Raw genomic sequence first — 15,613 nt, 5'->3', positions numbered from 1 at the left:
TCTTATTCCTTATATGTGTTACCGAGCTATTGTCCTAAGAATGAGGTTGAACTAATGTAGATTTATTATGTTGTATCTAATGGGCTGTGAAGCTGTTCTTTCTCATGGGGAGTTCTTAAAAAAATGTTGGTTGAAAATTATTCTCATACTAAGCATGGTGCCCTATTCTTTTGGTTATATACTTGTCAAACAATCTTGTTTCTAAGAAGGCTCATTCCATTACCAAATTGGAGTCTTCTATAGTAAATCAAGTTAGGCATGTCAGTCTCCTTTTGAGTTTCTACATGATTAATTTTGCTAAAGTTGAAGTCCAGTCAAGTGCTTCGAGTCTATAATGAGTCTTTAGGCCTAAACGGTCGTATGGAAGTTAAGATGAGACTCTTTAAGCACCTTAAGCTCTTTAAGAATATCCTCAGGTTTAAGTTATATTTCTAAAGTCAACTTAAGTATTAAGGTTTAATTCTAAAAGCCTATGAGGTTCTATGAGTCATTACATGTTATACGAAAGTGATTACGAGATTATGAGAACAAGATACCAATAGGCCAAGATTGGCAACATGACGAAGGTAACATAAATGCATATTATTAATCCATGACATGGCATTCTATGCATTCTACTGTCGAGCTATAATCGGGAGGTATGAGGCCTATTGCCTATATATATACGTATGAGATACAGAAGGCCACAAGTTGGCGAATATGAGATATAGAAGGCCACAATGTTGACCAAAGTCAACCATGCTGTCAGGGACTCGAGTCAACCACACTTCTAGCCTAATTTGGCCATTTCAGAGCTGATGGAACTGTCATAATTCCGTTTTGAGGCCATTTTCCTGATGAATTGACTAAAAGTCACTTTTCAAGCTTCAAGGCCTCTAAAACACTTAAAGCTGCACAAAATCCAACCGAACGACCAGGCGATCGAACTGTTAGTGCCAGCAATTCATAAATGACTTGGGGTCGCTGTAGGAAAGCTCTAACCAATGAAAAAAAGATGGGTACACATAAATGACTTGGACGGTCATTTCAACATCCACTACTAAAAAAACTCTCGTCCGCGAAAGTAAGAATAAGGATATACCTGAGGGCTCAAATAAGCTGGGGAACTGCTCCCACATCTCTTGTTCGGTCTCCCAGGTAGCCTACACGACTGGACGGTGTCACCACTGGATCTTAACTACAGGAATGGATCGGGAACGGAGCTGACAAACATCTCTGGCTAATATGGCTATCGGTTCTTCAACGAAGGTCAGCCTGTCATCCAACTCAACTGAATCATATTGTAGCACATGAGACTTATCTGGAATATACCAGCGTAGCATCGATAAATGAAAAATCGGGTGTATAGCTGAAAATGCAAGAAGTAGGGCTAACTCATAGGCAACATCACCAACCTTCCTCAGGATCTCAAAAGGCTCAATATATCTGGTGTTAAGCTTTCCCCGCCTGCCAAAACTCATCACACCCTTCAAGGATGACACCCGCAAGAACACTCAGTCACCAACACCAAAACACAAAGGACGACGCTTGCGGTCAGCATAACTCTGGTGCCTGCTCAGAGCTGTCCTATGCCTATCCTAGATCACCCGAGCTCTCGCCAAAGACTCCTGGAGTAAATCTGTATTGTACGACCTAGGCTCCGAGGACTCAAACCAACCAACTGGAGTGCGACAATGCCTACCATATAGGGCCTCAAACGAGGCCATCTGAATGCTCGAGTGGTAGCTATTGTTGTTCGCAAACTTCGCCTAGGTCAAAAACTGATCCCACTGACCCCTAACTCCAACACACAGGCCCACAACATGTCCTACAGGACCTGAATAGTGCACTGCAACTGGCCATCGGTCTGTGGGTGGAAAGCAATGCTGAGTTTAACCCTGGTGCCCAACTCCCTCTGAAATGCTTTCCAGAAACTAGATGTAAACTGATACCCTCGATCTGATATGATGGACACTGACACACCATGAAGACGGACTATCTCCTGAATATAAACATAGGCCAACCGCTCTGCACTAAATGTAGATCGAACTGGGAGGAAGTGAGCGGACTTGGTCAATCGATCAACGATGACCCAAATACAATCAATGCCCCTGGGAGTCCGAGGCAATCCCATCACGAAGTCCATGGTGATATGCTCCCATTTCCACTCGGGAATGGGTAATCTCTAAAACTCCCCACCAGGCCTGTAATGCTCGGCCCTCACATGCTGGCAACTAAGGCAATGGGACACATGCTCAGCAATATCTCTCCTCATGTCGTCCCACCAGTAATGCTGCCTCAAGTCTCGATACATATTTGTTGTGCCTGGATGAATAGAGTATTTGGAATCATGGGCCTCGTGAAGAATAAACTAAATTAAGCCCCCAACTCTAGGAACGCACAAACGACCGTCAAATCGGAGAACCCCATCTGATCCTATAGTAGCTTGGCCACCATCACCCTGTAACACCCGGTCTCTGAGGGCTGCCAATTACTCATCCTCGTACTGTCTGGCACATATCGGATCAAATAGTGAAGACTGATCCCCGATAAAGGCTAATACTCGCCTGGAGTCTGAAATATCTAATCTGGTCATCTTGTTAGCTAGAGACTGAACTTCTAAAGCCAAGGGCTGCTCCACGGTAGGCAAGTAAGCTAAGATACCCATACTCCCTGCCTTTCGGCTCAAGGTGTTCGCTACTACATTCGCATTGCCCGGACGATAGAGAATATATAGGTCATAGTCTGCCAGAAGCTCAATCCAACGTCGCTGCCTAGAATTAAGATCCCTCTGACTCATAATGTATTGTAGGCTGCGATGGTCACTGTAAATCTCACAGTGAACCCCATATCGGTAGTGCCTCCAACGCTTGAGCGTGAATACTACCGCCACCAACTTTAGATCATAAGTGGGGTAGTTGTTCTCGTGTACTCTCAACTGTCGGGAGGCATAAGCAATAGCCCGTCCCCACTGCATCAAAATACACCCTAGACCAACAACAGAAGCATCACATTATACGATAAAACCCTCTCCCTCAACTGGAAGAGTTAGGATATGAGCGGTAGTAAGCAACTCTTTGAGCCTCCAAAAGCTCAACTCACACACCTTAGACCACACAAAAGGAACACCATGGCGAGTCAATCGAGTCAATGGTGTAGCAATAGTGGAGAAACCCTCAACAAAACGCCTGTAGTATCCAGCCAGTCCAATGAAGCTCCTAACCTCAGTCACAGAAGTGGGCCTAGCCCAACCACGAATGGCCTCAATCTTCGTCGGATCCACCATAATACCATCCTTGGAGACTACATGCCCTAGAAATGTCACAAACTCCAACCAAAACTTGCACTTTGAGAACTTGGCATAAAGTCGCTGGTCTCTCAAAGTCTGGAGCACAATCGTCAGATATTGCACATGCTCCTCTCTGCTCCATGAGTATGTAAGAATATCATCGATGAAAACTATAAAAAAAAAAGAGTCCAGATAGGGCCTGAATACACGGGTCATCAAATCCATGAAGGCAGCAAGGGCATTGATGAGAAAACAAACAAATACAATCAGCCCTCAATTCATTTCCAGATTTATGACACTACGCAACAACTATTTCAAGAATAATTTGTATCCAAAACCTCTGAATCTAACATGTAAGGATCAATACATAACATCTCATTACTCACAGTCAATCATGTTTATACCTGCGAATTATCAGCTCACACAATCCACTTTCAAATGCAACCACTGTGTCCTTACACCAAAGAAGTCCCTCGCTCATATTGGTAGGGACTGAGTACTACGCTCACGCTCTCAATGAACTTCTAACACTAACAACAAACTTCCATAGGATTGCCCTTGCTTTCTACACTTTCTCTTTCAAACACCCGGAATAGGATCACTGTAGGACTTTTTTTGCTTGTAACATAGGCTTGGGGCTAGGGAATGGATATTTAGTTTCGTAAGTGACTAATTTCTTGGTTTCCCAAAGTTTCATTTTCACATACTCTTTTCTGAGTGATTCTCTCTTTTTCTTTATTTCATCCCGACCCAGTAACTATCATTTTCTCTTTCTTTTTTTATACACATTCAGCACACTGGTTGAACCTTCTTTTTCCCTTTTTCTTTCTGTTCGGATTGCAATCACCCTCAACTTAGGCTTTTGGACTGAGTTGTGATATCGTGTTCCTCCGGAGAACCAAGGATTTGATATATGTTGGGTAAGAACAAAGACTGATTTAAGGCTCAAATTGGGTTCAAGTGATAAGCTTTTCATTTGGTTTTTTTATTTTTGGGTTTTTTTTTACTGGTTTAACAAAAATGGCCTACTGATCCTTTCCTATCCGGTTATTTTCAGATTCAAGCAAGACTACTTAGGCAAGTTCTAGTTTCTGCTCCTAGTGTTAGACTTCAATCAAAACTTACTCATACACTACACATGATTACATTTTTTTAGTTTCTTGGTTCACCAATCAATTGGTCAGATTAGCCACTTTCAACATATCAGTATCTAAGATGTCATCTAAAGATCCTAACAGTCAAACTCAGATTTAGGTCCTCAATATTCACAGAGTAGTTGCTGCAAAACTTAATACATAAAACACCCACAACAGTAATACAAAGAGACAACCTCTATTTTTCTAACAACTATGGCCGGTTTTTGACCACCCCCTCCCCAAATAAAAAGGACTTTGTCCTCAAAGTCGAGAAAAAACAATCAAATACACAGGCTATGAGGAGGGGTCATACCTGCGGCGCTTTAGACGCCGGTCGTCGGATCAACATTGGCACCCTTATCAATGGGTGCACTCTCAAGTCTCGGGACATGATCAGTGTGGTCCGCATTAGTCGAAGCAGGTGTGCCACTACCAGAAGCTCCAACTAAGGCTGCATCTCGCTGTTTCTGTTCAAGGGGTTCCTTCTCCCTAGCTTCCCTCTTTGATGCTCTACGAGCTCTCTTTTCTTGCCTTCTTGCCTCTTTAGCTGGGTCAGTAGGAATCTCTTCATTATGTTCTCTAGCTATGTGTTTTCTCTTGCCGGATTTACTTGTAGGGGGTGCTCCCCAAAGATCATCGAGTGTTTGAGTGGAGGGTGCCTGACTTAGCATTTGCATCAACGACTCTGGCATGACCGGGGTGGGCACCTGTGCTGGATTTTCAGCCAACTTAGCAATTTGAGTGCACATCTCGGCCAACTGGGCTGCTGACCCGATAGCTTGGAAACAATCCTGAACAAGGTTCTCCAAACCATCCATTTGGTCCTTTAAGACTGATAGCTTCGTCCTCATCTCATTTTTTATCTCTTTTTTCGTAGCTAATACCTTTGTCTCTATCAGCTGGAGTATCCGGAGCACAATCTGGTCTACCAATGTCTTGGTCTGGCATTGATCTGCAACTAATTTCTCAAGAAAAAGCATAGGGATAGTAACAAAAGTACCTGGAGTCTGGGAGGCTGAAGCTGGAGGTAGTGGTGCCTCTATGGACGGTTGTGATGACTCTCTCTGTTCTGGATCTCTATCTGCCTGGGGGATATCAAGTGGGACATGTGGAACAACAACTAAAGTACCCACAGCGGCAGATTTCGCGCCAAAGAGATGGTTCACAACATCCTTGATTTTTGAAACCTGGGTTAGTCTGAATGTTTCACCCCATCTGTCAACTAGGTTGTTCGAAGGAATGTTCGCTCCTCGACATAATTTCCCTATCATACAGGGAAAAGAAAGTGCATCTCTCTCATTTAGCGCCCTGTCTCTCATCTCAATAGCTATTATTCGTCCCGCATTAATCGGGTAACCTACCATAAGACATGCTACTAACGAGGCGAGGGGGATAATGTGTTATCATTAGTTGTCGATCTCAATTGCGCTCGGACAACAGCCCACCAAACCTTGGCTAGAAAAGACAGCGAAGCTTTAGTGATAAGTGTTGGAGTTGTGGTGACCCAAACTGCATTTTCCCCATTTATGGCAATTTGCTTCGCAATCCAGCGTAAAACCCTTTCTCGAGAAGTCTGATCTTCCATTGTAGCATCACTAGTGACCTCATGATGTTTACCCTCAAAAAGGCCAATTGAAATGGGTGCAGAGTATTTCGGGCCGTACAACATTCTGTTAATCGACGCCTCAGAAATATCTATTGATTTGCCCCTAACTATGATTGAGTTGAGTGGACCCCAGGTACTAGCCATGTCCTTCTGTCCACTCTTCGTGGTTTCTGTATCCACAACAAAATTCATCAATGTAGCTGCATAAGAGGAATAAAATTCTCTGGTCAAGTGGCTAGAATATTCACTAGCATTGTCCATCTAGTCGAACTGATGGAGATGAAATATCCGATAGATGTCCGAGAATGCTTTGATATCAGCTACCACCACCCTAGTCTCAGGCATAATTTCTCGATTCTTGAAACCCCAGTTTTATTCACAATACCATTGTTGAAGAACTCTTTAGATCTGTTGACAATCCACATGGAGCGATAACAAGCAATCAGTTGTGGTCTCAATGCAGGGTTAGGTTCCTGAGCGTTCACATACATCACCATGGTATCATCATCGGTGATTTCCTCCTCCTTCTCTCTATTAACTGCTTCCTCTCGTACTCCAATTTTAGCTTCTGTGGTAGCCACAGGTGGAGAAGTACTTGTGTCGGCCTGAGAACCGCTTTCAGATTCAGCATTGTCCCCCGAGTCATCTACAGATTGGTTACCAGCGACAACATCAATTTGACTTCCCGAGATTTCCCCGTTATCGGAACTACTACCTTTTTCTTCAGATTGGGAAGGAGAGTCCTGGAGAATAGCTCTCCTAGCCAATGATCTACTAGCCCGAGGCGAGTGATCTTCAGGTGTAACATTTATTTTCACCTCAGACCCACTCGCTTCGGAGTTGTCATGACCCTCTGATTGTGAAGCGGTGACAGGAGCAGGTTTTTTAGCATTCTTTCTTCTGGGACCCATTGTACCTGAGAAGCAACACACCAATTCAGTACTATCATCAATAAAACGACAAACTAGCAGGTACTCAGACTTCCCCTGTGTAATATCATTGTGACTCCTTGCCTTAAGAATATCGTCACCCAATCTATCATCGAGAAGGGCCATAGAATCATAATATTAACAAAAACTGGATACCGAAAAAAAATTTAAAAATACAAACAAGGGCACTCTACGAGATCTTGAACGGGCCGTGGTATAAACCACAAACTGTGATGTCCCTCATGGAGTTTAAACAGGATCAGAGTGCACAAGGAATCGTTGGCCATTTAACCCAAGGGATGTTGACAGAAGGTTTCACGGCCCGTGGAGTGAACCACGGTCCGTGATACTGCTCGTGAACTTTAACTGAGGACTACAGAGGGTTGGATTGATTGCAAGTGTGGTCTACGACAAGTTGCACGACCCGTGATGTATTTCACGGTCCGTACAATTGGTCGTAGTCTTACACTGGGCAATAGGTCAGTCACCTTCTTCCCAACATCAAATTTTTGCACTTAATCCCCATAGTTGTACAAATGCAGGATGTTCTTATACTTTAAACCCTACCCTACTTCTTATTCAACTAAATTAAGTAACCTAAATTTCACCACCTAACCTACAAATTTGACCCCCTGTGATTGACCAACACACAAGAATAACTATAAATTTCCAATTTCGACTTACCCACACCAATTAAGTAATAGTTAACAATTAATCATCGCAAAAGCATGCTGAAGTCAAGAAACTCGAAATCATTATAGGCAAGATGTAACGGTGCAAACCATTGAAAATCAACTTACTTGGATTGAAGAAACCAAAATCAAGAAATAGCTTGACACACTTGCATAACTGAGCACTTACGGTTTCGATTCTTGGGTAGATGTAGGATTTATTGATGAATGATGATCAATTTTTTATTTTTTATTTTTTATATATAGCCTTTATGGAGGATAAGAACAGAGAAACTGACGTTTTGCCCTTTGGAATCAATAAATACGTTTTAATTTATGAGTTGGGTTACGCGCAGGTCGGGTCGGGTAATTCGTGTTATTGGGTAGTGGATTACGGGCTGTGAAACTTCCCGTGGAAGACATCACGGTCTGTGGATCTGTCCGTGACAATACCTTGGCTAAGAAACTTACCTGGTGCAGACGACGGACTGTGAAGTTGCCCGTGAAAGGAATCAAGGTCCGTGAAACTATCTGTGATGTTAACTTGAATTGAGATTCCTACCTGAGGTTCACGAGAGGTTAGACGGCTTGTACACTATATGACGGTCCGTGAACCCTATTTTATGCAATTTCTAGTAGCTTCCAAACTTAGTCCTTAATTTGACAGATTGTGACAGTGCCCGTGAAGAGCTCTACGGTTCGTTAGACCGACCGTGAAGCTCAGTCTGCACCAAGTCCTGCATTTTTCCCCTTATTCTCTCATGCATACATCAGCACACCGTGACTATAAAAATAAAGGAAATAAGGAAAAGGGAAACATACATAATATAATTACATCTTGGGTTGCCTCCCAAGCAGCGCACAATTTAACGTCGCGGCGCGACGTAGGTTACTTGATTTCTCAGACTTCATCTAGTTTACATTCCTCCACAATCTTCACATCCTCAGGAACACCCAAATATGCCTTGATTCGCTGACCATTAGCTTTGAACCTCTCGCCTTTCTCATTTTCTAGTTCAATAGCACCAGATTGAAAAACATGTGTGACCTTAAAAGGTCCAGACCATTTAGACCTCAGTTTTCCTGTGAAATGTTGATATTTTATTCGTATCGATATTCTAAGGTGACAGGTACGATTCGAGAATTTTTTGAGGTGTTTTAATGTCTTTTTCGTGATTCATATATTTTTTGGACGTTTACGAATCATACTTTTTGATATTTTTAGGGCAACCATAAAAAAATGTAAAATTTTAAAATTTTACTCGTATTAAATATTCTAAAGTGACAGGTGCGTTTCGGGAATCATTTGAGGTTTTTAATGTCTTTTTCTTGATTTTTATATTTTTCAGACGTTTACAAATTAAAATTTTTGATATTTTTTAGGCAGTCACGAAAAAATGTGAAATTTTGATATTTTATTCGTATCGATATTCTAAGGTGACTAGTTCGATTCGAGAATTTTTTGAGGTGTTTTTATCACTTTTATTGTTATATTTTTCAGACGTTTACAAATTATAATTTTTGATATATTTCATGCAGTCACGGAAAAATGTGAAATTTTGATATTTTATTCGTGTCGATATTCTAAGGTGACTTGTGCAATTTAGAAATTTTTGTGTTATTTATATGTCCTTTTCTTGATTTTTATATTTTTAGGACGTTTACAAATTAAATTTATTGATATTTTTTGGGCAGTCACAAGAAAATGTGAAATTTTGATCTTTTATTAGAATCGATATTCTAAGGTGACAGGTGCGATTCGAGAATTTTTGAGGCATTTTTATGTCTTTTTTTTATTTTTATATTTTTCAGACGGTTACGAATTAATTTTTTTGATATTTTCCTGATAATCGCGAAAAAATGTGAAATTTTGTGCCTCTTCAAGAAAGCTTTGCTTGGTAGGCGCTGCCCACTCAGTCGGACAATGCTCTGAACACGCCAGGAAGCCTTTATTACTATACCTATCGGCCTTCGATTTGATGATGCCTATCTCGTTGTGGTAGAATAGTACTCCACCATTCGATCTGAGTTCCGGTCGGTGATAGCGGTTGATTGCTTTTTCTTATCGGGGGTTTTTACTTTCCTTCTTGTTCCCGCCAGGATCTTTCAGAAAACGGATTCCTATTCAAAGAGTGCATAACCGCATGGATAAGCTCACACTAACCCGTCAATCTGTGATATTTTATTCGTATCGATATTCTAAGGTTACTTATGTGAGTCGGGAATTTGTTGAGGTGTTTTTATTTCTTTTTCTTGATTTTTATATTTTTCAGACATTTACGATTTCAATTTTTTTATATTTTTCAGGCAATCTTGAATAAATGTAAAATTTTGATATTTTATTCGTTTCGAAATTCTAAAACAAATCAATACAATAGCAGTCCTCAACACTAAAAAATAATCAAAAGACTTGAATATATGGTTTTCAATCACCATTCAATGAGTTGCAATAAAAAAGTAAGTCTAGAATTCTCAAATAAACTAATAATTAGAGGTTGTGGCAGTGCCCTTACCTTGGTTATCTAAATCTGTTATTCTCCTTNGTGAACCCTATTTTATGCAATTTCCAGTAGCTTCCAAACTTAGTCCTCAATTTGACAGATTGTGACAGTGCCCGTGAAGAGCTCTACGGTTCGTTAGACCGACCGTGAAGTTTAGTCTGCACCAAGTCCTGCATTTTTCCCCTTATTCTCTCATGCACACATCAGCACACCGTGACTCTATAAAAATAAAGGAAATAAGGAAAAGGGAAACATACATAATATAATTACATCTTGGGTTGCCTCCCAAGCAGCGCACAATTTAACGTCGCGGCGCGACGCAGGTTACTTGATTACTCAGACTTCATCTAGTTTACATTCCTCCACAATCTTCACATCCTCAGGAACACCCAAATATGCCTTGATTCGCTGACCATTAGCTTTGAACCTCTCGCCTTTCTCATTTTCTAGTTCAATAGCACCAGATTGAAAAACATGTGTGACCTTAAAAGGTCCAGACCATTTAGACCTCAGTTTTCCTGGAAACAGACGTAGTCTGGAGTTGAAAAGTAACACCAAGTCACCAGGAGTAAATATCCTTTTCTCAATATGCTTGTCATGATATAGCTTCATCCTCTCCTTATACAGTGCAGCCCTTTCATAGGCCTTCAGACGGAACTCATCCATCTCATTGATCTGATTTAGTCTCAAGTTTACGGTTTCGCTCCAATTTAGATACAGCTTCTTCAACGCCCATAGTGCTCCATGCTCAAGCTCAACTGACAAATGACACGCCTTTCCAAACACCAATTGATATGGAGACATACCAATAGGTGTCTTGAAAGCTGTCTGATATGCCCATAGGGCATCATCTAGCTTCCGTGCCCAATCTGTCATGTTGGCATTTACTGTCTTTGCCAAGATTGCTTTAATTTCTCTGTTGGAAACTTCCACTTGACCACTAGTCTATGGGTGATAAGGTGTTGCCACCTTGTGCTGTTTTACTCCATACTTGGTCAGAAGTGCACTAAAAACTTTGTTGCAGAAGTGAGACCCACCATCACTGATAATGGCTCTGGGTGTTCCAAATCTTGAGAAGATGTTCTTTTTCAAGAGCCCAGAGACACTCTTTCCATCATTCTCAGGTAATGCAACAGCTCAACCCATTTGGACACATAGTCCACATCCACCAGTATATATTTATTCCCATATGAACTCACAAAGGGACCCATGAAGTATCCTGTGAGCTGTTCGAGCACCACCATGATGACCGCCAACTAGAGATGAATGACAGGCCTCCAAAATGTGCAACATTTCGGCTTCCGAAACACACCACCTAATTATATTGTCAGCACACACCCTGTACAGATATGGTTCATCCTAAAAGTACTTGCCTACATCATGCAGGAACCTTTTTCTTTGTTGATATGTTAGTCCTTCAGGCATTAAATCACTGACCAAAAAATTAGCATAGTCAGCAAACCAAGGAATAAGGTCAAGAGCAGTAGCTAATACATGCTCATCCGGGAATGTGTCATCTATCTCGAGCTCAGTTTCTTCCTTCTTTGTAGCTTCCAACCTAGACAGGTGATCAACTACTTGGTTCTCACAACCTCTCCTGTCTTTCACTTTGAAGTCAAACTCTTGGAGAAGCAATACCCATCGGATCAACCTAGGCTTGGCATCTTTCTTTGCCATGAGATATCTCAAGGCAGCATGGTCTGTGTGAACTATCACCTTAGTGCCCAATAGATAAGCTCTGAACTTTTCAAAAGCATACACTACAGCCAATAGTTCTTGTTTAGTGACTGTGTAGTTTCGATGTGCCCCATTTAGCGACTTACTAGCATGGTAAATTGGATGGAACATCCTGTTGCGCTTATATCCCAACACAACTCCTAACACAGTCCCACTAGCATCACACATCACCTCAAATGGATCCGCCCAGTCTGGGCCAATAATCACTGGTGCTGAAATCAGCTTCTCTTTTAGGCACTCAAAAGCTTTAAGGCATGCCTCATCAAAGACAAATTTCACCTCATTCTCTAAAAGCTTGCACATGGGGTGTGCAGTTTTGGAGAAGACTTTGATGAAACGCCTATAGAATCCGGTGTGTCTTAGGAAGCTTCGAACACCCTTCACATAGATTGGCGGAGGTAATTTTTCAATCACCTCAATCTTAGCCTTGTCGACCTCAATTCCTTTCTGTGACACCTTGTGTCCAAGGACTATGCCCTCTTTTACCAAGAAATGGCACTTCTACCAATTTAGCACTAAGTTGGCTTCCTCACATCTCTGTAAAGCCCTGCTAAGATTCAACAAACAATCATCAAAAGTATCGCCTACTACAGAGAAGTCATCCATTAATACCTCTAGAGTGTCCTCAACCATGTCTGAAAAGATGGACATCATACACCTTTGAAATATGGCTGGTGCATTACATAGTCCAAATGGCATGAGTTTAAACGCAAAGGTGCCATAAGGACATGTGAAGGTGGTCTTTTCCTGATCTTCAGGTGCAATTGATATCTGGTTGTACCCAGAGTATCTATCTAAGAAACAGTACCATCATTTACCTGCCAACCTGTCGAGCATCTAGTCCATGAAAGGCATGGGGAAATGATCCCTCAAAGTCCATTTGTTCAGCTTCCTATAATCCATGCACACTCGCCATCCAGTTATCGGTCTCTGCGGGACTAAGTCATTCTTGGCATTTGCTACCACAATCATGCCTCTTTTTTTAGGCACACATTGCACTGGACTGACCTAGTGGCTATCAGAGATAGGGTAGACCACCCCAGCATCTAACCATTTGATTATTTCTTTCTTAACCACCTCTTGCATAGGTGGGTTCAACCTTCATTGGTGTTCAATACTCGGGCTGCAGTCTTCCTCAAATTGAATCTTATGTGTGCAAATACCTGGAGGTATCCCAATTATATCAGCAATGGTCCATCCAATGGCTCTTTTGTATCTTTTTAGCACCTTAATCACCTCTTGTACTTTCTCTTCATTCAAATCTGCAGCCAATATCACAGGTAAAGTGTTATTAGTACCCAAGAATACATACTTGAGGTGAGTGGGTAACTGTTTCAGCTCTAACACTGGTGGCTCCTCAATGGATGGTTTCGCTAGAGGGCTTGGCCTTTTTTTCAAGTCCAAATCCAATTTCTTTGGAGTATACGAATGTGCTCCCATAACCTGCAAGGCATTCACTGTCTTTACATAATCAAACCGAAAATCAGCATCAAAGTTCATCAGTACTGCTACTAGTGTTTCAACAGCCATTCTTTCTTCTATGGGTACCCTCATGTCTTCATCAGTGACCACTCTATTGCAGATATCACATTCATATCTCGTGGTTGTTTTATTGACCTGCAAATATTGAACCTTACCTCATTTGTGTTGAGTCTGAACTTCAACTCTCCTCTCTCAACATCCACTAAAGCTCTTTCCGTGGCCAAAAAGGGTCTTCCCAAGATTATGGGAACCTAAAAATCCACTTCGCAATCAAGAATCACAAAATCAACTGGAAAGATGAAAGTGTCCACCTTTACCAGTACATCACACAGGATTCCCACTGGCCTTTTTACTAACCTATCAAGCATCATCAACCTCATTGTTGTAGGTTTTAGTACTCCCAAACCTAACTTTTTATAAATGGCTAAAGGCATCAGATTTATGCTAGCTCCCAGATCACATAAAGCTTTTGCAAACTTGATTGACCCAATGGTGCATGGTATTGTGAATGCACCTGGATCCTCCTTTTTATGCACTAGAGATCTGGTAGCAATGGCACTGCAATGATGAACATCGTTAGAGAAATCATGACTTACAGCTCTTTTCTTGATGACCAAGTCTTTCATAAACTTGGCATATCCTGGCATCTGCTCTAGGGCTTCGACCAATGGAATGTTTACTGAAAGTTGTTTCAGCATGGTGATGAATTTCGTAAATTTTTTGTCTTCAGCTTTCTTTTTGAGCCTTTGAGGGAAAGGAGGAGGTGACCTGGGAATCTGTTGTAAGGGCAGGTGTTCCTGAACCTCTTTCTCTTTTCCTCTCGAAGGTTGTGCTTTAGGTTGAGATTGTTAAGCCTCTCCCAGATCATCTACATGTATATTCTTATCCTCTTCTCTGCTAGCTTGCTCCAAGACCTGTTCATACTTGGTACCTGCAGAAATAAGGTCAGAAAGAACTTTACCACTCCTGGTGGCGATGGCCATGCAGTGTCCGTCCTTCTTGGAATTTTGAATAGTATCACTTGGTAGTGATCCGTTCTTTCTCTGATTCATTGAGGCTGAGAGTTACCCCAACTGCTGCTCTATTTGTTTAATGGAGGTGGTGTGGGAGTCCACTAACTGACTCATGCTCAAGAAGTCACCTCTCATTTCTTTCACCCCTGCATCGGTTGACTCAACCTTCTGAAGTACCTTAGCCATCATGTCCTCAAGCTTAGACCCGCTAGAACTACCATTCGTCCGGTCTCTATTACCTGGAGGTACATATACACCACTGCAGTCATTCCTATACCCCTTTATGTTTTGCTAGTTTCCTTGATCGCTATTTGCTGGCCTTTCATACTGACTATCCCTAGCATAACTCCGACCTGCGTTTCCAGAATTGTACCCCTGATTTCCAGAGTTATAATTCTAGAAACCTCCTTGATTCCCCAAATAGTAAGCTTTCTCATCAATGTCAAGATCCTGATCTTCATACCTGTTTTGCTGTCCCACAGCATTCACCTTTTCAGACTTGGCAACAATGTGCTTTGTGAGCAAGTCTATTTGAGTCCTCATATGTGCCATATCTTGGTCCATTTCTTCTTCTCTCTTCCTTTGTTCAGCTGAAAGCTCAAATGTATACCCAAGCTCTCCTACCTCTGCATCTCTAGTGTACCATGCTCTGTTGTTCTTTGAGACCTCATCTAATAGTTGCATACTCTTTGCAAATGGCTTCCTCATAAATGAGCCTCCACAAACTGCATCAACAACAGGTTTATTAACAAAATTCAGAGACCTACAAAAGGCCTGTTTAAGATGTCTTTCGGTAAGATCATGGTTGGGGCATTTCTTCATCTTTTTGTTGAACCTCCACCAAGTATCATCCATTGTTTCTCCTGGTAGCTGCTTATATGTACTAATCTCGTCCTTCATCTGTAGCTCTTTTGATTCTGGGAAGAATCCTTCCAAGAAAGCTTCCTTCAACTCATTTCAAGTTCTGATGGAGTCATCTGGCATCTCATTCAACCAGTTAGTCGCCTCTCCAGTAAGAGACAATGGAAACAACCTCAATCTCATTGTTGTTTGGTTTACCCCAGGAATCTTTTGTGACTTATAGATCCACAAAGTTCATCAAGTGATGATTCGCATCATCACCAGTTGCACCCCTAAACATACCTTTAAGGTTCAACAATTGAATCATAGTGCTGGTGATTGTGAACTTAACACCTGAAGGTAGTGCAGGTAACACTATTGCTCCAGTGGCTCCAGCTCCATCCAAATTTCCATCATCTTCATCATACAT

The 15,613-nt window shown here is 41.6% G+C and overlaps 2 protein-coding genes across 2 annotated transcripts; both read right to left on the bottom strand.

Annotated features, from left to right (window-relative positions):
- Positions 1 to 1,160: 1,160 nt before the first annotated feature.
- Positions 1,161 to 2,125, bottom strand: LOC125869783 (uncharacterized). The gene is made up of 3 exons (XM_049550221.1): positions 1,812 to 2,125; positions 1,587 to 1,725; positions 1,161 to 1,466 (listed from the first exon to the last, which is right to left on the bottom strand). Exons 1-3 carry the CDS (start codon positions 2,123 to 2,125, stop codon positions 1,161 to 1,163), a joined length of 759 nt encoding a protein of 252 aa, XP_049406178.1.
- Positions 2,126 to 10,447: 8,322 nt separating this feature from the next.
- On the bottom strand, positions 10,448 to 10,987 carry LOC125869782 (uncharacterized). Its single transcript, XM_049550220.1, has one exon. It carries the CDS (start codon positions 10,985 to 10,987, stop codon positions 10,448 to 10,450), a length of 540 nt encoding a protein of 179 aa, XP_049406177.1.
- Between the last annotated feature and the right edge of the window lie 4,626 nt (positions 10,988 to 15,613).

The sequence above is a fragment of the Solanum stenotomum genome, chromosome 7 (assembly GCF_019186545.1).
Source record: "Solanum stenotomum isolate F172 chromosome 7, ASM1918654v1, whole genome shotgun sequence".
Taxonomy (NCBI): domain Eukaryota; kingdom Viridiplantae; phylum Streptophyta; class Magnoliopsida; order Solanales; family Solanaceae; genus Solanum; species Solanum stenotomum.
This window is presented reverse-complemented; position numbering and strand designations above follow the sequence as displayed.

Coding starts and splice junctions, on each gene's coding strand:
- LOC125869783 (XM_049550221.1), bottom strand. CDS start 2,125: ATGGACTTCGTGATGGGATTGCCTCGGACTCCCAGGGGCATTGATTGT. Junction 1,726..1,811: donor CAGTGCACTATTCAGGTCCT/GTAGGACATGTT, acceptor GAACAACAATAG/CTACCACTCGAGCATTCAGA. Junction 1,467..1,586: donor AGTCTTTGGCGAGAGCTCGG/GTGATCTAGGAT, acceptor TCATCCTTGAAG/GGTGTGATGAGTTTTGGCAG.
- LOC125869782 (XM_049550220.1), bottom strand. CDS start 10,987: ATGACAGATTGGGCACGGAAGCTAGATGATGCCCTATGGGCATATCAG.